The 19,753-nt window shown below is 59.3% G+C and overlaps 1 protein-coding gene across 4 annotated transcripts in view; it reads right to left on the bottom strand.

Annotated features, from left to right (window-relative positions):
* Positions 1-1,451: 1,451 nt before the first annotated feature.
* Positions 1,452-19,753, bottom strand: part of ZFR2 (zinc finger RNA binding protein 2) — a 44,693-nt gene continuing 26,391 nt past the window's right edge. For 2 of the 4 annotated variants that reach the window (XM_069591421.1, XM_069591420.1), the window contains exons 6-18: positions 19,117-19,299; positions 17,137-17,377; positions 15,592-15,752; positions 14,736-14,855; positions 13,180-13,569; positions 12,524-12,714; positions 9,047-9,221; positions 6,239-6,377; positions 4,757-4,854; positions 4,260-4,355; positions 3,285-3,396; positions 2,439-2,536; positions 1,452-1,732 (exon numbers count right to left, since the gene is read on the bottom strand). In XM_069591421.1, the coding sequence (XP_069447522.1) occupies positions 1,553-1,732; positions 2,439-2,536; positions 3,285-3,396; positions 4,260-4,355; positions 4,757-4,854; positions 6,239-6,377; positions 9,047-9,221; positions 12,524-12,714; positions 13,180-13,569; positions 14,736-14,855; positions 15,592-15,752; positions 17,137-17,377; positions 19,117-19,299 (2,184 nt within the window). In that variant the 3' untranslated portion in view covers positions 1,452-1,552. The remainder of the gene's footprint in view (positions 1,733-2,438; positions 2,537-3,284; positions 3,397-4,259; positions 4,356-4,756; positions 4,855-6,238; positions 6,378-9,046; positions 9,222-12,523; positions 12,715-13,179; positions 13,570-14,735; positions 14,856-15,591; positions 15,753-17,136; positions 17,378-19,116; positions 19,300-19,753) is intronic. The other 2 variants (XM_069591422.1, XM_069591423.1) reach the window with 2 other exon arrangements.

The following is a 19,753-nucleotide window of genomic DNA, read 5'->3' as shown; positions in this document are numbered from 1 at the left end:
GGCCACTCAACCTTGCCCGCCTCCTACCCCTCTGGCCTCCCAACCACTGCCTGGGGATGACCCTGGGCATGCCCCTGGGCACTCGAAGCTGTCAAGGGCTCAGCTGTGACAGGTCTCCTTATCTGGACCCCCTCCCACTGCCCCGAGGTTTGCAATGAGGACCTGGGGAAACAGCAGGGGAGCTCTTGGTAGGGGCCTGTGGAGGCAGAGCCACCACTCAGCTTGGTTGCCCTCTCTTGCAGGAAGCCTTCTGGGTCCCACCTCCTGCTGACAGCCTGCCGATAAGAGTACCTCCTGGACCAGGCCAGGCTGGCTTCCTGGAGTGGCTGTGGATGTGTGTGAGATGAGTGCTGCGGGTGTTGGATCCCTGGTGTTGGGGTGGGGGTCTGCAGAGCCTTGGGGAGATGTCCTGGCCGCTCAGGGTCCTGCCTGGAGCCCAGCAGGGTCACTGCGTCCCGAGGAAGGACTGTGTGGGCCACACCAAGACACAAGCACACCTCATTTACTCCCCACCCCCCAAGCTTCCAGGTGGTTCTACGAAGACACTAGATGTGAAGCTGCACACAGGCTGTCCCTCAGATGCAGAGGTAAACTGGAAACAGTCAGGTGACCAGGAGAGATGGTGTCCGCCCAGAGATGGACACGTCCCCTTCAGCACCGCTGGGCAGCCAGACGAGAGAAGTAGCAAAGAGGGGAGAGTGGACAGAGGGGGCGGGGACTGGGTGGGGGTGCTTCCAGGCCCACCTCCCGGGGCAGGGGGCGCCTGATCTTATGCCCCACCCTGGGCGGAGCCCCCAGACCCTGCCGCCGAGGGGCAGGCCCCGGACCCATGTTGGCTGCACCTATGCGAGGAGGATGGGAGAAAGAGGAGGCAAACCAGCCCCAAATGAGGTGCACAGAGGGGCTCCTCACAGTGCAGAAGGCACGCAGCGGCACAGCATGCAGACCAGGGGGGCCACTCATGTTCCCAGGGTCAGGGGCCCGTCCAGCCTGCACCCTCACCACCCAGGGGCTCTGCGGCCCCCTCCATGGCGGGCGGGGGTGAGCCCAGCTCAGACCCTGCAAACCTCTGGCCAAGCCTCCAGCCTGGGGAACTGTCACAGGTGGTGTGTTTGGAACCAGCTGGGCTTGGGGATGGGGGACCCCAGCTTGGGCACACTCCCAGGCTTGGCCAACACCCCCTTCCAACCTGTTTCCAGGGCAGGCTTCCTGATGTGGGGCCCTCAGTGGGCTTGCCCATGTTGAGTTGAATCCATGTGTGCTGGGCGCATCCACACGAGGTCATTAAAAACCCACACCCTTCGCAGGCCACAGGGTGACTTTAAAGCTAGCAAGAAATGCCAGGGTTTACGGTTGTGCTGCCCCTTCTCACCCCAGGGTGAAGGGAGGTCTTGGGTGCTGCGCCCAAATCCCACAGCTCAAATTGCCAGATGAAGAGAGCTCACTAATGGTTTAAGCACAGGTGTGTTTAAAGGAAACTACAGAACGTTACTGCAACGGGAGACGTGGGCTGTCGGTGTCAGGGGTGAGGCGGCCGCTCAGCGGCAGCGGGTCAGGTCCCGTTGGGGAGGCGAGGCCGCTTTCTCTGGTCGCTGCCCACCTTGGCCTCCAGCTCGCCTGCCTCCTGTGGCCTCTTCCGGAAGCGTGCCCCCAGCCTGATTCTGGGGGGCGGCAGTGGGTCGATGCCCAGGATCTTGTGGATCTGCCGGAACGCCAACATGCGCAGGGCGTGCTGGGGGCAGACCAGCTGTCAGGACCCGCCTGCCCGCACCCGCTGGCCCGCCTCACACAGCCTGCACAGACTCAGGCATCCTCGCACCCTCCCAGCAATGGCCAAGCTCGAAGCACCTCTGGGTGCGAGGAACTGTGCTGGGAGCTGTTCATACCCGCTGGTGCCAAGGACGCTGCCCGGAAGCCTGGCAACCTCAGCTCTTCCTCGTCTGCTAAGGGGACCCCAGATCCTGCTTCTCCCAGTTGGGCTCCGATTAACAGCAATTTGACTCTTTCCACTTAAGACCCTTCATGATGTCATGCCCAATGTGAAGTCTGCTGAAGAGACTTGCTCATTAATAGAAATTTGCAAATGAAAGGGAAGCCAGAGATGGGGTGGTGGGGGTGGGGGTGGGTAATGCTTTGGTTCTTGAAGCTGTTGAGGCGCAGCAGGAGGCCTGGCTAGGTGTGTGCAGACCTGGGGCATTGGGGTACCCCCAGGACGATGAGGCCCCAAGTCTGCACCTCATCACGGCCTCAGTTCTGGGCTGGGCTGGCCCTACCCCTGGAAGCAGTCCTGTCACCCACAGGCCACCTGATTCTGCAGGGAAGAGGACGGGAAGTGGGCCCAGACCGTTTCCTGTGATGCAGCAGAGATGTGCACAGGGGCTGGGAGCCGGGCTTCCTGCAGCCGGCTCATGTGGGCCCAAGTTGGGCTGGCCTCCTACCTGGGCGCTGGCTGTGATATCTTCTCGTTCCTGGAGGGTCATGGAGCTGAGGGCATCCATCTGGTCTCTCTCACAGGGATCCTGGAGCCCGGGCCCATCTGGACGAGGGGTGGGGGGTCAGTGGGAGCGGCAGAGAAGCAGATGCACCCTTGTGAAGGCTGCCACCACGGCTCTGCGATGTTGGAAGTCTGCGCCTGGACCTCCACGGGCCCACGGACCACAACTGGGCCTCTCCCCGCCAGTCCCCCTCCAGCCCCCCACGCATTCAGCAGAGCTCCTTGCAGCCTGTGTGTGTGTGTCTGTGCACATGTGCACACGCGTGGGTAAGTGTGCAGTTACATAAAAGGCTCACACCACAGGCCCGTGTATCACGCTCTTCTTCCATGAAACACACTATCATCCAAGTCACCAAAACAACTGGAAAACACCGACTGCATCTAACACGTCACGTGGGCTGCCTGCTGGTCTCTTCCTGCCACTACCACTCAGGACGCCGTGAACAGCTCCGTGCCCGGCCCACGATGGACCTCCTGTCGTTTCCTTCAGAAGCAGCCCTCGGGCTATCCCTGGCTCCCCAGGAAGGATGGATGTGGCATCAGAGGACCCGGTGGAACCCCGTCCAGCCTGCACCCGCCTCTCCTTCCACCCGTCCACGCCTCCTCATGGCTCCCTTGGGTGAGTGACACACACGTGTGTGTCTGTGTCTGTGTCCGATGTCCTGCCTAGGCTGGATGGAACTTAGGGGTGTTCCTAAGAGGCTCCTCTGTCCACCTGCCCCGCTCCCCCATAGTCCTTGGTGTCTGCCAAGTGCTCTAGGGTCTGAGCTGCTGGCCAACGGGGACTGACCTGTGAGGAGCGTCCCTGAGGCCACGCACTCCAGGACTCGGCGCACAGCATCCCCGGGGCTCAGGGGCCCCTTGGTGCTGCTCAGGGCCTTCTCCACCAGCAGCTCCATGGCCTGGGCCGGGACAGAAAAGGAGACCCAGGCCTTTGAGGGGACAGTGGTTTTGCGGGCAGCCGGGTCTCCAGAGGAAACGGGACTGAAGGCTCCTGCCCAGTGGCCCCTCATGCCCACCCAGCCCCCCACCCAGGGGGTCACCAGACCTCACTGCCTCACTGGCGTGGCCGTGGGCGGGTTTCATCACCCTCCCTTTTTAGTTTCCTCATTAGCAAAATCCCATCAATGGTAATGTGGCAAACTAGTGTCACGTGGGTTCAGAGATTCGTTCTCTGTGACCTGAGGGCCCCTGAGGGTCACAGGATCCTGGGGTCTAGTTCAGGCACGTTTCTTCCTCCAGGAGCCACCTGCCTGGAGGGCCCAGGGACAGGGTTGGGGGTGTGAGTTGTCGTGGGGGCGTGTCTACACTTAAAGGGAAACGGGCTCCAAGAAATGTGCGACCTGTCCCACCTCCCCACCAACCGCCGCAAACATCTGAGCGAACCTCTCTGGTCACTCAGCACAGGGCAGCCACTGTGCCACCCACCTGGGGTGGAGCTGAGTGGACGTCTCCTCAGACCACAGGCAGGAAGCCAAGGTCCGGGGGGCACCAGAGCCCCTGGTTTTGGAGACGGCTCCCCTGAGTACAGCCAAGAGCAGCCTGGGTTGGGGTGTGGGGAACGTCTAGGAGCCCGCCTATGGGAATGGAGCTGATGGACTGGCTACAGATGGCTGCAGAGAAGAGGCACGCATTCCTCCAAGTTCAGGGCCAAATACCCAAGGATAAGGTCAAAGGTGAAAACCTTAAAAACCTACAAGTTGCTGTGGCCTGGCAGAGTTTGGGGGCTTCCTAAAGCAAGGCTGGCCCCTTGGCGCTGTCTTACCCAGTCCGGCAGGGCCCCCCAGGTGGGCACGCGCTGGCAGAGGTCCCGGAAGACCCTGATGACAATCACACAGGGCTGCAGGCCGCTGGCTCTTGCCTTTGGGGGAAGAAGCACATGGGAAGCCCCAGGAAGCTCTGAGCACATGGCTAGGGTGGGACAGGGAGCTATGCATGGGGCCAAGGGAGCAAGACTGAGCCGGGGCAGTGAGCCTGGCTGGCGGTCCCATGCTGGCAGTGGAGGCATTGAGGGACTCCAGTGGGATCAGGCCAGCCTCCTGGGCTGTGGGAGGCAACCGGAAGCAGATTCCACTCCCAAATGGCCCAGTCTAAGCCCTAGTGCCAGCCAGCAGGGCCAGAGCGGTGGTCACCCCTTTCAAGCTCCCAACCCAATTGGCCAAGAAGTGACTTCCATCATGATGGTGAGTGCGGGGCGAGGACCCAGAGCCACCCCACCCATGTTGACCCCTGGCCTCTCCTGGGAGCCCGCCCGCCGCTAACCTGGAACCACTTGGCATGGCGGAGAGCAGCCAGTGCCTGCAGGCACTTTTCTGGGCTCAGGACATCTCCTGGGTCCGGCGGAGGCACCTCAGTTCCTTCTGGAAGAGAAGGGCAGATAGGCCAGCCATCCCTCCCCGTTCCCACCTCCTGGGCCCTCAGGTCCCTGAGCCTCGCTGCGTTCATCTGTTCATCAGGAAGACACGCAGCTCAGCTCGCTGGCCCTGCCTCCAGACACTGCCACGGGGACACAGAGCTCCCCTCTTGAAATCCCATCCCTCTCCGAGACTCTGTGGTTCCTTTCCCCCAGGAGGTCCACATTCAGGGGGAAAACTAGGAATGAAGCTGGATTTCCAGAAACTTCCATGTGCGTGTGTGATTAGGGTCAGGTTTGAGCACATGCCATCACAGATGACCAGGGCCCCATGTTGGGGGAAATGTCCATTTCTTCTTATTTCTGCTTGCTTTAGGAAGATTCTTCTCCCCTCATCCCGTGAGGCTCTGGTGTCCAGGTCGCAGGAGGGAGCACGGTTCTCCCCCCAGCCCCCCAGGCCTGGGTCAGTTCCTGGGGGCTGAGAGCCAGCACAGAAACAGCTGAACGCCACCCCCTCCCACCCAGCAGCGGCCAGCAGGGTGTGGACCCAAGTGAGGAGCAGCTCTAGGGGTCCAGGGTGCCTGCAGAGGGGCTTCCTGCTCTCTGGACCCCTCCAGCCCACCCCCTCCCCGACATTCCCAGTTCCCACTTGTTGGCAGGGGAGCGAGCTGGAGCAAGCCTGAAGCTGGGGTCGAAGGGTGGGCGTCACTGTTTCTTCCCACTGCATCTACTTTCAGATGACACGTGGCACTCCCCTGATAATGGCTTTCCACTCACAGTTCAAAGGCTCTCTTCTTTAAAAGTGGAAGAGCCAAAAAGGACTTGAAAGAGAAAGCAGCAATGGTTCGTGGCCCTTAGTCAAGGCAATGATCCGGAAGGGAGTCTGAGAAAGGCTGGAGTTTGGGAGAGTCCCAGGGGCTGTCCCAGGGGTTCCCTACTCCTGGGCATGAGACCTGGGGTGCCCTCCGGCCTGGCCCGCACCCTCCGTGTTGCCTGCCCTCTGGCCTCGGCCTGTACTCCTCCCACTTGCCCAGGCAGCAGTGCCATATGTCTCAGGTCCCCAGAGCCCCTGCTTGGCTGGGGGACCCCACACACTGGGTCTCCTCGGGGCGGGGAACAGGTGCCTGCATAGCCTGAAGGCTCAGGGGGAAGGGCCTCGAGCACGCCTGCCGCAGCCAGTTCTGAGCCACTTGACACTTGTCCCAGCTCCCCTCCTGCCTTCCTCCGCTACCCCAAGGCCTGGCCCTTATCTGACCAGGGCATCCAGGCTTGACAGAAGCACGGGAAGGTGGTGGTGGCACCCCTCCCCCTAAACCAGAGCAGAAGTGGGTGCTGCCTTAGGCCGCCAGGTATGTGGGAAGAGGGGGCTGAACAGAAGGGCCCAGCCGCACCTTGGTCTTTGGAGGGGTCCTCCCGCATTAGGGGTGAGGTGATGGACACAGCGACCTGTATCCGGGGCTCCTCGCAGGAGGAGATGACAATGCTGGCGTCCAGGTCAGAAGAGACCTCGTACTTGTCGTCTGTTACCACCTGCGAGGCACACATACAGCATGAGGCCTCAGGACTCCACCTGAGAGGTGGGACACAGCCGGGTGCCCAGCCCCACACCTTCTGGGACCTCCTAAGGACCTTGCCCTCCAGAAGTGCACATGTAGAAATACCAAGGTGCCTTCATATGTAAAAAACACCTGGAGCTCAATAACAACCAGATCAGCAACCCAACAACAAAACTGGCATGTGATAGTTTGCAGAGAAAGAAACCAAAGTGACCCTTTTCACACAATGACAAAAAAAAAGAGCCCCATGGTAAGGAAGACTCATATTAAAACTAGAATGACATGCCATGGCCACCTGTAAGAAGGGCAAAATTTGAGGAATCTGAGGAGCAGCTGGGCTGGCGTGTGCATGCTTAGTCACTTCAGTCGTGTCTGCAGCTCACCAGGCTCCACCATCCATGGGATTCCCCAGGCAAGAATACTGGAGTGGGTTGCCATGTCCTTCTCCAAGGGATCTTCTGGACCCAGGGATCGAACCTGAGTCTCCTGCATTGCAGGCAGATTCTTTACCATCTGAGACACCAGGGAAGCCCTTGGCCGGCAGATCCGTGCATCTCTAAACTGCTGGTGGAGGCTGACCTGGCGACACTCACCAGGAGCATCCAGGCTCGTGCCTTGGACCCAGAGACTCTGCCCCAGGAAGTGCTCCCACGCGTGTGGAGCAGTGTGTGCACAAGCTTATTCACTCTCTGCAGCTTCGCTGGTGACCCGGAACACGACACAACCTAAATGTCCAATTACATGGCAGGACCCAGCCAGCTACGGACATGTGGAAACAGGACACCCTCCGGCCACAAGAAAGAGTGAGGCCCCCTACACATGAGTGCGGAATATGGGCTGACAGATCCACAGTTATTCAGTGAAAACCACACAGTCCTTCAGCTGGCCTACCAGGACGCCCTTGGGAGGATGAGGGCAGACCACCGACTCTCGGAATGCAGGACAGGGGGTGCCTCCAGGCAAGGTCTGAGGCCCCTTGGCTCTGGTCCCCACCCGACCCCTGCCACGGGGCCCAGGGTTCAGTCTTGCCCCAACATGGGCACCTTATGGCCCCACCAGCCCCGGCCCCCTCACCCAGGGCTGCCCAGAGGGTCAGTCCTCTGCAAGCAGAGGCTCCAGGCAGCCCCGCCCTCTTAGCGGGCCCCCTCCTCTCCAGACCTCGTTCCAGTCAGTCTCTCACAGGGGGAGCTTCGGGAGCAGGGGCCCTCGCTCATGGCTTTAGAACTCCGACTGCTGCCCCCTGGGAGACAGCACAACGAAGGTGGGTTTGATGCAGTGACCCAGTGCCTGGAGACAGTTTACTGTGTCCCTCATGTTGCTCTGGAGTTCCCGAGTCACCTGGCCAGGCGATGGCTAAGAGGGTCTGTCTATCTCTCTGGAGGCTGGGCACCCGGCTCTCCCATGGCCTCTGCTATCTTCCCTCCGGCCTCATCCATCTTCATGGCCCTGGGTTGCCAGATTCCGGAGGACAGGGCCTGCATCTGAGCCATCTTTGCATCCCTTGCAGTATTTAGCAAAAAACCGCTATGTCGTGGGGTGATAAATGAGTGAGGAAAAATGAGTGATTACTGGTGAAGTTGGAACATGTCACTCCCCTGCTTAAAGCCCTCCAGTCTCCCCATTGCCCTGAGGAGGCAGTCACACCTCCCCACACGGCCTTCCCAGGTGGCACTAGTGGTAAAGAATCTGCCTGCCAGTGCAGGAGACATAAGAGACACGGATTTGATCCCTGGGTCAGGAAGACCTCCTGGAGGAGGGCATGGCAACCCGCTCCAGTCTTCTTGCTTGGGGAATCCCATGGACAGAGGAGCCTGGTGGGTTGCACAGAGTTGGAGACAACTAAAGTGACTTAGCGCTCACATGGCCTTCAGGCCTGGCTTGATCTAGGCCCTCGTCCACTCAGGCTCACCTCTCCGTGGGCCTCCTGCCTCTTGGCCTCTGCAGGTTCCCGTTCCTCTAGGGGAACGCTGCCCACCCCTATCTGTCAAGGCTTCTCCTCATCTCTCAGCTCACCTACTCCATCTTCTGTTGAGATGCCCACCTCCCACGGTCCTGTCTGCAGTGGACCCTGCTCTCCCTGAGTGCTCCTGACCTGGCACCAGGCTTGAACTGCTCTACAGAAGATACATCAGAAGTCAGCCTTCTCTGTGTTTGTTTATTGTGTCTGCCGACCAGACTGGGAGCCCCAGAGAAGGACTAGGAGGGACGAAGCTGAGTCCCCTCGGGAAGGGTGGCAGACAGGAAGGAGAAAGCACCCTGGGAAGTGATCGTTTTAACTGCAGATGATCAATTGACATCATGACATGCCCTCCCTCTTCTCCCAGTTATTATCTCGGGTGAGCAAAGCTCTATGACAACGATGGGAACTGTGCTGGGAGAGAAAGTCCGGCCACGCCTCCAGCCCCGCGCCTCCCTAGTGCTTTCCCTGCAGATCGTCCTCATGCCAGCTGGCTGGGCTCTGTGTGGGTATGACAGAAGTGACTGTCCTCGTGAGCCAGATGTTAGACTGTTTCAAGCCCTACTGTGAACCCCCTGATAAGGGAACCCTCAAGTTCCACCAGTGGATCCCTGTGCCTGTTTCTAAAAGCAGACCGGACCGTGTCTCACCCAGGCAGACCCCACACAGCGTGGCAGGCACCTCACCGGGAGCTGGAGGGGCAGCTGCTCGGCGACTCTGCGCTGCAAGGCGTGGGTGGGCTTCTGGGAGCAGAGCAGGATCAGCTGTACCGCCCGATCTCCCCGCAGGAGTAGCCCCTTCGCCAGGAGGCCAACCCGCATCACGCCTTTCAGGATCCGGGCTGAGGGGCTGGGGCCGCTGCTGAGACAAACCCATGGACCAGTGAACAGGCGGCGGGGAGGAAGGACCCCCACTCCCGACCCAGGGGCATGGGTTTCCTTGCCAGGCGCCTGCACCTCCATGTCTTCATCTGTGAAGTAGGAGTATGGCCCTTCCCAGAGGGCACCTGATCCGAGAGACACCGGGATAACTGGGAGAACAGGGAGAGTTCTCGGACCTGAGGATGGGAACCTGTGCTGCTCGGTGGGGCTGGCAGCTGGCACCCTCTGCTGGTAAACTGCATGCTGGGGGGAAAAGGTTGCCCGACCCCAGCCAGCCTCGTCGGCCCCTGGCTTCTGAGCTGTCTCTGTGGCCACGTCACCCCGACCTGGACTCCTCGGAGGAGGCCTGGCTGGCAGTTCCCTGCCTGTACCCCCCTCCAGTCTGTGCATCTAGTCCCACCTCCCCTGCCCCCAACTCTGCCCTGGCCCGCCCACCACTGTCCCGGCCACTTTCTGCAGGCGACCCTCATGGCCGCATTGGCCCGGCAGCCACCCTCCTACTGCTGCCCCGCTGCAGGCCGGGGACACCCCAGCTTCTTCCTGGGGCGCCCACCTTGACCCCTGGCTGCTACACCACCACCCTCTCCTTCCACTCCCTCCCCACGAGGCTTGCCCACCCGGACCGTGGCCTGGGGTGCCCCCACGCCATGGCGGACCTCTCCACGCTGTCTCTCTCTCACACACACACGCACGGTCACCTCCTCGGAAGCTGCCACCCGCTCCCACCACTTCCCGACCACCACTTTGCTTCATGTCATGTCTCAGGACATGAGATAATCTTGTTCTGCGATGCATGTGGGTGTCTTTGTGGTCTGTCTCCAGACCACCAATGCTGGAGCCTGGGATGGTCCAGGGGGACCAGCCACGCCTGAAATGTCTACAGGACAAGGATCAGACCCTTTAGGGGAAGGCAGAGCAGAAAGGTGGGAACCCACGGATCAAGAGACTTACCGCTTGTCAATTAATTGGGACCCTGATTCAACACAAACTGCAAAACAAAAAGACCTCCTAAACAAAAGGCTGAATTGTTGTTATCTATGGGACAACTGGACACTGCAGCACTGACTGGATGTTTGGTGTTGCTAAAGAATTATAGTTCATTTTTCTTTGAGGATGATCATGGTATTCTGGTTTTGTTAAATGAAAAAGAGTCTTGTTTAGAGACGTGCGCTGATGCACTGGCATACTCTAGCTGTGGGCTGGCACCCAACAGGGTGTCGGACAGGGTTTCCTTTAACCACTGTGGGCAAGGCGGGAGATGGGGAGAGAGCAAGTGAGTCACCCTCAGTTTAGGTATGGTCATCTTTTGTGTGTGTTAGAGAATTTCCATAATAAAAGTGAAAAAAAAAACAAACCAACACTAATGCGCTCTTTGCGACAGTTACGTAAATAATGCAACATCCATAGGACAGTTTATCATGTTCCTATTAAACACACACACACACACACATTTCCACAGAGAAAAAGGCCACAAACAAGAGTGAGAAAGGGAATTCCCTGGCAGTCCAGTGGTTAGGACTTCACGCTCTCACTACCAAGGGCTCTGGGTTCAGTCGCTGGTCAGGGAACTAACATCCCACAAAGCTCAGTGTGATGAAGGAAAAAATAAGTTGTGAGGAAAAAAAGCCACCAACACTTCTATGTTTTTGAAAAATAATGTAAAAAAAAAAAAGAAAAAGACAAGAAATAAAAATAAACAACAAAGAAAGCAAAATAATGTAAGGACAGACATGTAACATGACATCAATGTTATGTGAAGGCTTTAAAAGAGTGCAGTCGGATTTGCTTTAAAGCTGGGTTTGGGGGCTGTGGGAGTGTGGGGGCAGCAGGGCTCCTGTGCTGGTGGAGGCCCCGTGTCCTCAGTGCAGTGGGGCGTCTGCTCGGGGGCGAGCTGTCCAGCACCGGGAAGGCCTGAGCGGGGCCTGGGCCTCCCTGTGATGCCTGTGTGGATGCCCTGCCTTGACACCTGTGGGTCCACGCTGTGGAAGCTGGGGGAAGGTGGAGGGTCCTCTCCTTACTATGTTTGTGTTGAGTCCATAATCATTTCAAAATGAAAAATTAAACTAACAAAAATAAAACCTGAGAACGGGGAGAAAACGGGGAGGGAAGCCACGAAGCACCGAGTGAGGGCCCTTCTTCAGGAGGCGCGGGGGCGGAGGTTGAGGGCAGGCTGCCCTGTCTGGGGCCGCGCCTGCCTCCACGTCCAGGCAGTGAGCTTCCCCACCGGAGCTGGGGGCGGGGCGGCGCCCGTGTTCACACAGGGACGAGTGCGCTCAGCTGTGACACCTGGTGACCCACGCACGGCTCTCATGTTCTTCTCAGAGAGCAAACGCTCCGGCACAAAGAAGCTGCTGACTGGAATCAGCCTGACACAAAGGCTGCACGATTCCATTGACAGGAAACGTCCAGAACAGGCCACGCCATGGAGATGGGGGGTGGAAAGGTGGGTGCCGGGGGCTGGGGAGTTTTACGGGATGGATTTCTGCTTCAGATGATTAAAAAGTTCTGGAAACGGACAGCAGTGATGGCTGTACAAGCTTGTGAATGTGCCCACAATGGCCAATTTCCTGTTATGAGTATTTTACCACCAAAAAAAGAAAAAAAAAACCTTAAAATAGTAAATGAGGGACTTCCCTGGAGGTCCAGTGGTTAGAACTGTGTGCTCACTGCTGAAGGTCCAGGTTCAATCCCTGGTCGGGGAACTAAGATTTTGCAAGCCATGCGGCACAACCAGAAAAAAACAAAACAAAACAAAAACAAAAACGGTAAATGAAAGGGAAGCTACCCAGAGATGGGGGACCTGGAAAAGCTAAGTCCTTTGGGATTCTCTAAACCGTGCAATGATTCACTATGAGGTGCCGGGACTTTCCGTTTTCTGACAGTCGGGCAGCTGGAAAGATGATTCACACACATGCTCAGTGCTTGGCGGCACCCCTGCTCAAGCCTCCCACTGGTCTCTGTGTCACAGGTGAGGACACAGAGGCGGCTAATCCTCTGCAAACCACATTTCTAGACGCGCCTTCTACAGGAAAGTGACTTCCGGTGTAAGAACAATTGCTCTCCTTGGCTGGGACTACTATAACCCCCTTTGATCTCCCAGCCTCCTGGCTAGCTCCTAGCCTCCTGGGGCGACATCTGAAGGGGGCTGGAAAGCCCAGGCCCCGAAGACACCAAGCCTCCTGGCACTGGAGCTGCCACTTCCTGCATGGACCCTGACCCCTGCCCACCCAGCCGGGGATCAGCAGCCTCTGGGCCCCTGGACAGGAGGGCGCCGTCCATCACCTGTGGTCCCCGCCCTCGGGCTCCGGGCTGGCAGAGTCCTCCTCAGCCAGTGTGTCAGACACCAGCTTGAGGGCACGCTCCGCATGGGAGACAGCCTTCTGGACGGCCAGGAGCTCCTCCTCCGTTGGGTAGATGGCCGCGTGCTTACACATGACATGCCGGTCGTCGCTGGACTCTGGCCGCCTTGTGGGCTGCGGGGAGAGGTGTGTGTGTCTTGTCACAGGCAGGCTGAGAGGTCCCGGGCACTCGGGAGCCGTGGGGGCCCTTGGAGCCTGGCTGGTGCGACTGGCGAGCGGTGGCCGGAGAGCCAGCCAGAGGAGTGACAGGGCCCAGGGGGAGGTGGAACAGGGAGGACCTCAGCCCCGACAGCCGTGGGGAGCTTGGGCCGAGTGGGAGACCACTGGGCTCCCTAGAGAACGCTCTCGAGTTTCAGAGCCAGAGGCTCCGGGGGCAGCTGGGGCCCCTCCCTCGGCAGGGCACCCTCAACGGTTTCCCCCCAGCCCGCCCAGTCCCCACAGATGGCAGTCAGACGCCTCCGTGCTTCCGAGGGATGTGGCCACTGGGGTCTCAGGAAGCTGAGGGACCGCTGTGGCTGGCGGTGAGGCCCTCAGGTCCCTTCAGCGTCCGCCACTCCGAGGCATTCGACCACCACCCACCAGAGGCTTGGCTGTGGGCGCCCCTGGCCGACTCCTGAGGGCAGGCAGGTGCTGGTCAGGCAGCGGGCGTCCTGCGTGTGCGTCTGGGACGGGCAGCCCCTCTTCCAGCCGCCTCCTGCACAAGTCGTAGCGCCTGTGGGACGAGAGGGACTCGGGGCCCTGAGGGGCGGCAGGACTGTGAGGTGGTCCCGTTGGGGCCCTGGGGAGCCCGTGGGGAGCCCTCCCACCACGCAGGGCCCCGAGGCTGCACCTCGTCTCGTTGTGCCAGCGCCGCAGCTCCCCCAGCCGCCTCTTGGTCAGCTGCCGCTGCCTCCGCAGTGTCTCCTCCACGAGCTTGCGCACCCGTGTGCTGGGCTTGTCCGCGATCGGGAGGTCAGGGTTCACTTTTTTCTGCAAAGTTCAGGGACCTTCATTCAGATGAGAATGCTGGGAGGGGGGAAACTCGGGGCCTGGGGGACACCCATCTGACAACACCCTTCCACTGGATTTAGACAACGGTGAGTTACAGTCCCGAAGTCTCAACACTCCTTGTCCCCCAAAGGCCACGGCAGAAAACCATGAGGACAAAACCATGGCTGACTCAAAGAGCAACAGACGTGACACCGAGCGAACCATGTGGGCGTCTCATGGAGGAGCCAGAGGAAGAAGGTGCTGAGACACCTTGAAGCAAGGTGCCACCAGCGGTCACGCTGTTCTCAGAGGACTGGCCAGAGATGCTCGTCCCAAACAGAGTAATTCAGAAAACACCGTTTGTGTGAGATCCAGTGTATACTGTAAATAGAATTGTTAACTCACTCGCTGGGCTTCAATTTTAGCACTTAATTTCCTCACTCAGAGAGTGTGGTGGTGTCTAAGGATTAATCACCAGTGGAAACAACACACGTGTGCTTCAGTGGCGAAACACACAATGTGGTCCCCTCCACACACGGGGCAGCGCTCAGCCCCAAAAGGAGAGAAGCCCTGGCCCTCGCTACCATGTGGACGGACCTTGAGAACATGCCACTCAGTGAGAGGAGCAGACACAGAAGGACACGCAGGGTGTGACTCCACTGACAGGAAACGTGCAGAGCAGGCAGGTCCGCAGACACAGAGAGTGGGTTCCTGTTGTCAAGGGCTGGGGAGGGGGTGGGGGTATGACTGACGATAGGGACTGGGGCTCCTGATGGACTGTTCCGGAATCAGATGGAGCTGCTGGCTGAATGTACACATTTGTGAATGCAGTTAAAGCCGCTTCACGTGCGCCGGCTGCGTGGCGTGTGATAGCTCAACAGGCTGCTTCAAAGAGAAAAATGCCCAGAAGCCACTGTCTCTCATGAGGGTCATAGCCTGTGCTGTGCACACACGCACTCAGGGTCACGTGTGTCTAAACACACTTGTGTGCATGCCTGCCCTGGCAAACCTGAGGCCTCGTGATGGCAGCTGAGGGCCTCTCTGGTCGAGCCCGTGGTGCTGAAGGGCCCAGGGACTCAGACTCACAGAGGCACAGGGTGCGTTCCGAGACGTGGGCCAGGGCGTCCAGGGCACAGCTGCCCCCCTGCCCTCCTGTCGGGGCACACCTTGTACTGCAGCCGGTGCCGGCGTCCCCGCACGTGCATGTCCCTGGCGTTGGGGTCGTTGAAGCTGCACTCACACAGCTTGCAGCGGAAGCGGATCACCCGGCCCTCCTCGTTGCACACCTGAGACACAAGACCTGGCTGAGCACCACCTGCAACCCTCACGGCCCCTGCACTGCAGGTCTGGGCTCTAACAGGAGCCTCTGCCCCCAGGGCCTTCCGGGCCAGGCACTGGCTTCCTGTCTGTCCTGTGGTTAATGCTCTCAGAGGAGTGACCTTCACCAGCACATCCTGCCAGCCTGGCCCTTCTTGCCACCACCTCTGCCACCGTCATCCCATCCTCCTTCCCTGCCCCCACCAACCCCCTTCCTGGGGCTGCCACCAGGAAGCCTGCCTGGTGTGGCTGTTTTTCAGGGCACAAAACTGAAGTGCTGAGTGGACTGAACAAGAGCCTGAACTCCAGGACAGAAAAAGTGCCAACATGCACGAACCTAGAGGCAGGGACTGTGGGCATGGGGGCAGAGGGCTCAGAACCCGAGCTCCACAAGGAACCGCGTGTCTGGGCAGGTGCCTGGGGGGCACGTGGGCTCCATTGCCCAAGAGTCACATGCCTGTGGATTTCCAGGGCACAGATCCCTCCTGCCACCTTCCTTCCTGCAGGAACTGGGGCTGCCTGGGAGCAGGAGACGCCTCCGTCCGTCTCAGACCTCCTTCCAGGATCTGAAGCCCCACACCCAGGGCTCCCAGTGAGATCCCAGTGACGCTGGCTTGCAGGGTTATTTGCCCAGGCGGGTGTGTGAGTCTCAAGGCATGGCCCCACCAGGCCTGGCCAGGTGCGTGATGGTCATCCAGCTCTTACCTCCTCCACGTAGCCTGGGCCCACCGGCTGCCCCTCACAGCTGCTTCCAGAAGCTTCTGTAGAGCCTCCTCGGGTGGACGGCTCCCCGGGCCTCTCTGATCTGGGGGTTGCCGGTTTTCCGTGGGGGGCTCTGCAGTTGGTTGCTGGCAGCGCAGGAGGCCCTGGAGGGAAGAATTTCATGACTTGTAGCCTGCTCCAGCCAGAAACCATGGCCAGCTCCTGGCCCATCAACTGGAAGGATACAACACAAGGCCACCAGGTCCCCCGCCATCCCTCTCATCCCCTCGTGACGTCATCCTGTGGGGTCTGTGGTCCTGAGAACCTCACCCACCAGCTCGGGTCACACTGGAGAGCGGGGGTCCACAGGGAGGCCCGGGTTGTAGGCCTTTCACTGGAGGATACCCCCTCTCAACGGCAGTCTGCAGCCCTTAGTCAACAGTGGACACCAGGTGGACCAGGGTCACGTTCACTGACCTTGGTTCACTGACCCCCAGAAGAGAGACTTTTTTAAAATAATGTGTTTTAAAAATAATTAGTTTATTTATGGCTGCACTGGGTCTTTGTTGCTGCCAGTGCTTTTCTTTAGTTGCGGAGAGTCGGGGCTAGCTACTCTGCTGTGGGGCACGGGTTTTTCACTGCGGTGTCCTCTCTTGTTGCAGAATACAGGCTCTGGAGCACTGGTTCAGTAGTTGTGGCTCACAGGCTTAGTTGTCCTGTGGCATGTGGGATCTTCCTGGACCAATGATTGAACCCATGTCTCCAGCATTGTAAAGTGGGAGGTTATTTACCACTAAGCTACTAGGGAGACATTTCTTTGTCACCAAAACTGCTTTATATCTTCACTATCACATGACTGTTCAAACCTCAGTCCTGCTGAGGCTCAAAATAAAATAGCCCCTCATCCCTCAAATGTGGTGGTGGAGAGCAGAGACTGTCCCACACTGGGGTAGAACCCCACCTCCACTGCCAGGAGGCCCAGGGCCAAGTGCTTTGCCACACCTCAGCTCTTCCATCTGTAAAGTGGGACTGATGACAAATCTAAAGCATCGTGGGGGGAGAGTCAGGCCCTGCACACGATGCAGTCAGTGGAGCTCCTGACACGGAAGCCTATGTGCCCGTGCCATGCAGGGCCTCGGTCACAGCGACAGGTGCGGAGGGTGCACACCTGAGGGGAGGCGGGGTTGAGAGGAGCCCACCTTAATCTCCTGGTGCCCACCTAAGTAATCAGAACACCTGGGGGGCAGGGGGCTGCATCCAGCACATAGTCCAGGGCCATCGAGGGGCTACTCCAGGCCCAGGATAGGGCTCAGGAGTGTGACCAGCACCCGCTGGGTCCCAAGCTCCAGAGAGAAAATGGAAGCTGCTATCTCACTGCCCACACTTCCCCAGGTGGATTAAAGGCGCTAGAAGGCACCGCCTGGCTGGAATCCCGCAGAGAACCATCAGAGGTCCTGCCTCCTCAGAAGCTATGGCACACTGTGAATCGGATGGCCAGTCTCTGAAGCTCAGGCTCGCCTGGGGTGGCTGTGAGGCGCAGAGCCGTACCCACACGCGAGGCCTTCGAGGTGGCCGGTCTCCTGGGCGGTGGTGGCCTGCTCGGGGCACACACGCTGGGGCTGGCGGGGGCCGCGGGCTTGGCTGAGGCTGCGGGGGCGCTCTCTGCGGTGACGGTGACGGGGATGGAGGCGGGCTGGCTGGTGCTGGGGGCCTGGGCCAAGTGGGGGTTGGCCGGCGCAGGGTCTACGGTGGGGATGGGCTTCCCCAGTTTGGTGTGCAGCTTGAAGACCTGGAACAGACCAGCCCATCAGGGCCCCTCCCGCCTGACCAACCTCCTCAGGGGCGGGCAGAGCAGCTTGCGGGGGTGGGGAGCTGGCAGCCTGTGCAAGTGAGGGGGGTCTGTCACCGCCCCCTCCCCAGCACCCATTAAATGTCCCAGGGAGGGCCTTCCCAAGCTGTCTCCTACTAGGAGGTACCCACCAGTCATACACAGGTGGGACCTCAACACAACCCCAAACTCCACACTCTACACCTGTGCTGGTTTCTGCACTCCCAGCACCAGCCCAGGGCCAGCCCCAGGCACGCGTGGGTGAATGCGCTGAGGGGGTCGGCGGCTCCAAGGTACCCGTGTGCACGCCCATAGCACAGGTCCACGCTCTGGGGGAACTCACACACCGAGGACATGGTCATAGCCACTCCTTGGCCTGACCCCTCCAAGGCGTTTAAGTGCTGAAGCTCCACTTGGCAAGGACGATCTGCACTGACGACCGTCTCAGACACGGTCATGGGCTCCAAGTCTCTGACGCTCACAGCTCAAACCTGCCCCCCACCCCACCCCCCACCCTGGGGCTTCCTGCAGGGCTTCCTGTCCCCAGAAGCAAGTTCCAGCCTGCAAACCGAGCTGTGACACCCGCAGCCCACCCCACCTGGGCCCCAGCTCTCCCCTTGCACACCTGTGACCATCAGGCCAGGGCCCCTTCTCCACACTCCCCTGCTCCTTCCTCTGCGGGGTTTGAGGGTTCACTCAGGCATTCAAGAGCCTGTCCCAGCTGGGCTGTGGGACGAGGCCCGTGGTGAGCTGGGGCAGGGGACAGGACGGGTGCTCAGGGTGGCCCAACCTGCAGAGGGGGCTGGGGAAGGGCTGGCAAAGCCACGTTGTTGGGGGGCGGGGGTGGTTCGAGGAAAGGCCCTGGGGCAGGACGGAGCACAGCAGGTGGGCTGGGGCAGCTGGAGGGGATTCTGTGGACAGGGCAGGGGCCTTCCCAACCCTCTTACTCTAAACCACTCAGGGCAGCACCAAGCAGGCCTCCTGCCAGGAATTTTCCCCTCCTGCCCTCAGCGCACACGTGGAAGGCGAGCGTCACCTACCAGGTTCATGACACTGTTTGGGGGAGATTTGCTGATTTCCAAAAACCACCTCTGGGCCAAAAAAAGAGGCCCCAGGGAGGGGGACCCTACCTCCTCTCTGGTGGGGGACCCTGTTCACTTCCCATAAAATGACATACTACAAGCATTTCTAAGGCCATAAGAAAACGCTGATACTAAAATAGTAATAAATATGGCAAATGCTGATACTGCTGCTGCTGCTGCTAAGTTGCTTCAGTCGTGTCCGACTCTAAGCCCACGAGGCTCCCCCGTCCCTGGGATACTAAATAATATCAATTAAATCTCGGATGTTCAAATATGAAAACTTACTACTTTAATTTTATTTTTAAATAAATAAGGACCCCCAAATGGACTATACCATTGGATCTCATCAACATACAGACTCTGGACTGCATAAACACACAAGACACCCCGAGGGCCTGGAGCAGTCTCCTCTTGGGCCAGGCATGGGGTCCAGCTCAATGCTTCTGCTCAGGGACAGGTGTGACTCTTGTAACTGGGAGGAGGGGCTGGTTTCTGAGGAAAGAGGACATGCGGGCCTGAGGGGAGAGCTGCCTTTTGTGGATTGCTGTCTCCGTGCCCCCCGCGTCAGCAGATGCCCCTCTGGGTCCCGAGTGGGCCTGGCTCCATGCAGGGTCCTACCTTCTGGTGCTTGGCCCCCCGGATGTGGGCAGCGTAGGCCTCTGCCCCGGTGCAGGACACGGCACAGAGGTCGCAGTGCAGCTGCGCCTGCACCCCCCGCGGGCTGCCGTTGGGCTGGACGCCCATCTTCTGGGCTGCCTCTTTCTTCTTGTGCTTCTGCCCTTCCAGGTGCTCGCGGTATGTCTGCTGGCAGAGAGCGAGGGCGGCCTGATGGGGGTGTGCCCACCCAGCATCATGTCCCCACAGTTCCCAGGGGTCTGATGTCCCCAGCCCTCTGTTCACGGGCCTCCCAGAGGTTTGTGTACCACCTTTTAAAGCCCAGTCAGGACTTGTGGCCCAGTGGTTAAGAATGCACCTGCCAATGCAGGGGTCGCAGGTTCAATCGCTGATCTGGGAAGATCCCACATGTGGCAGAGCAACTAAGCCCGTGTGCCACAACTACTGAAGTCTGTGTCCTAGAGCCTGTGGTCTGCAACAAGAGAAGCCACTGCAACGAGTAGCCCTCTCACCGCAACTAGAGGGTAGCGCCCACTTGCCACAACTAGAGAAAAGCCTGCGTAGCAATGAAGACCCAGCACAGACAAAATAAATAAAATCTTAACAAAAATAATAAAGTCCAGGCAACAGACCTAGAAGC

The sequence above is a fragment of the Ovis canadensis genome, chromosome 5 (genome assembly GCF_042477335.2).
Source record: "Ovis canadensis isolate MfBH-ARS-UI-01 breed Bighorn chromosome 5, ARS-UI_OviCan_v2, whole genome shotgun sequence".
Lineage (NCBI taxonomy): Eukaryota > Metazoa > Chordata > Mammalia > Artiodactyla > Bovidae > Ovis > Ovis canadensis.
Note: the sequence above shows the minus strand (reverse complement) of the source record. Positions and strands in the feature narration are given on the sequence as shown.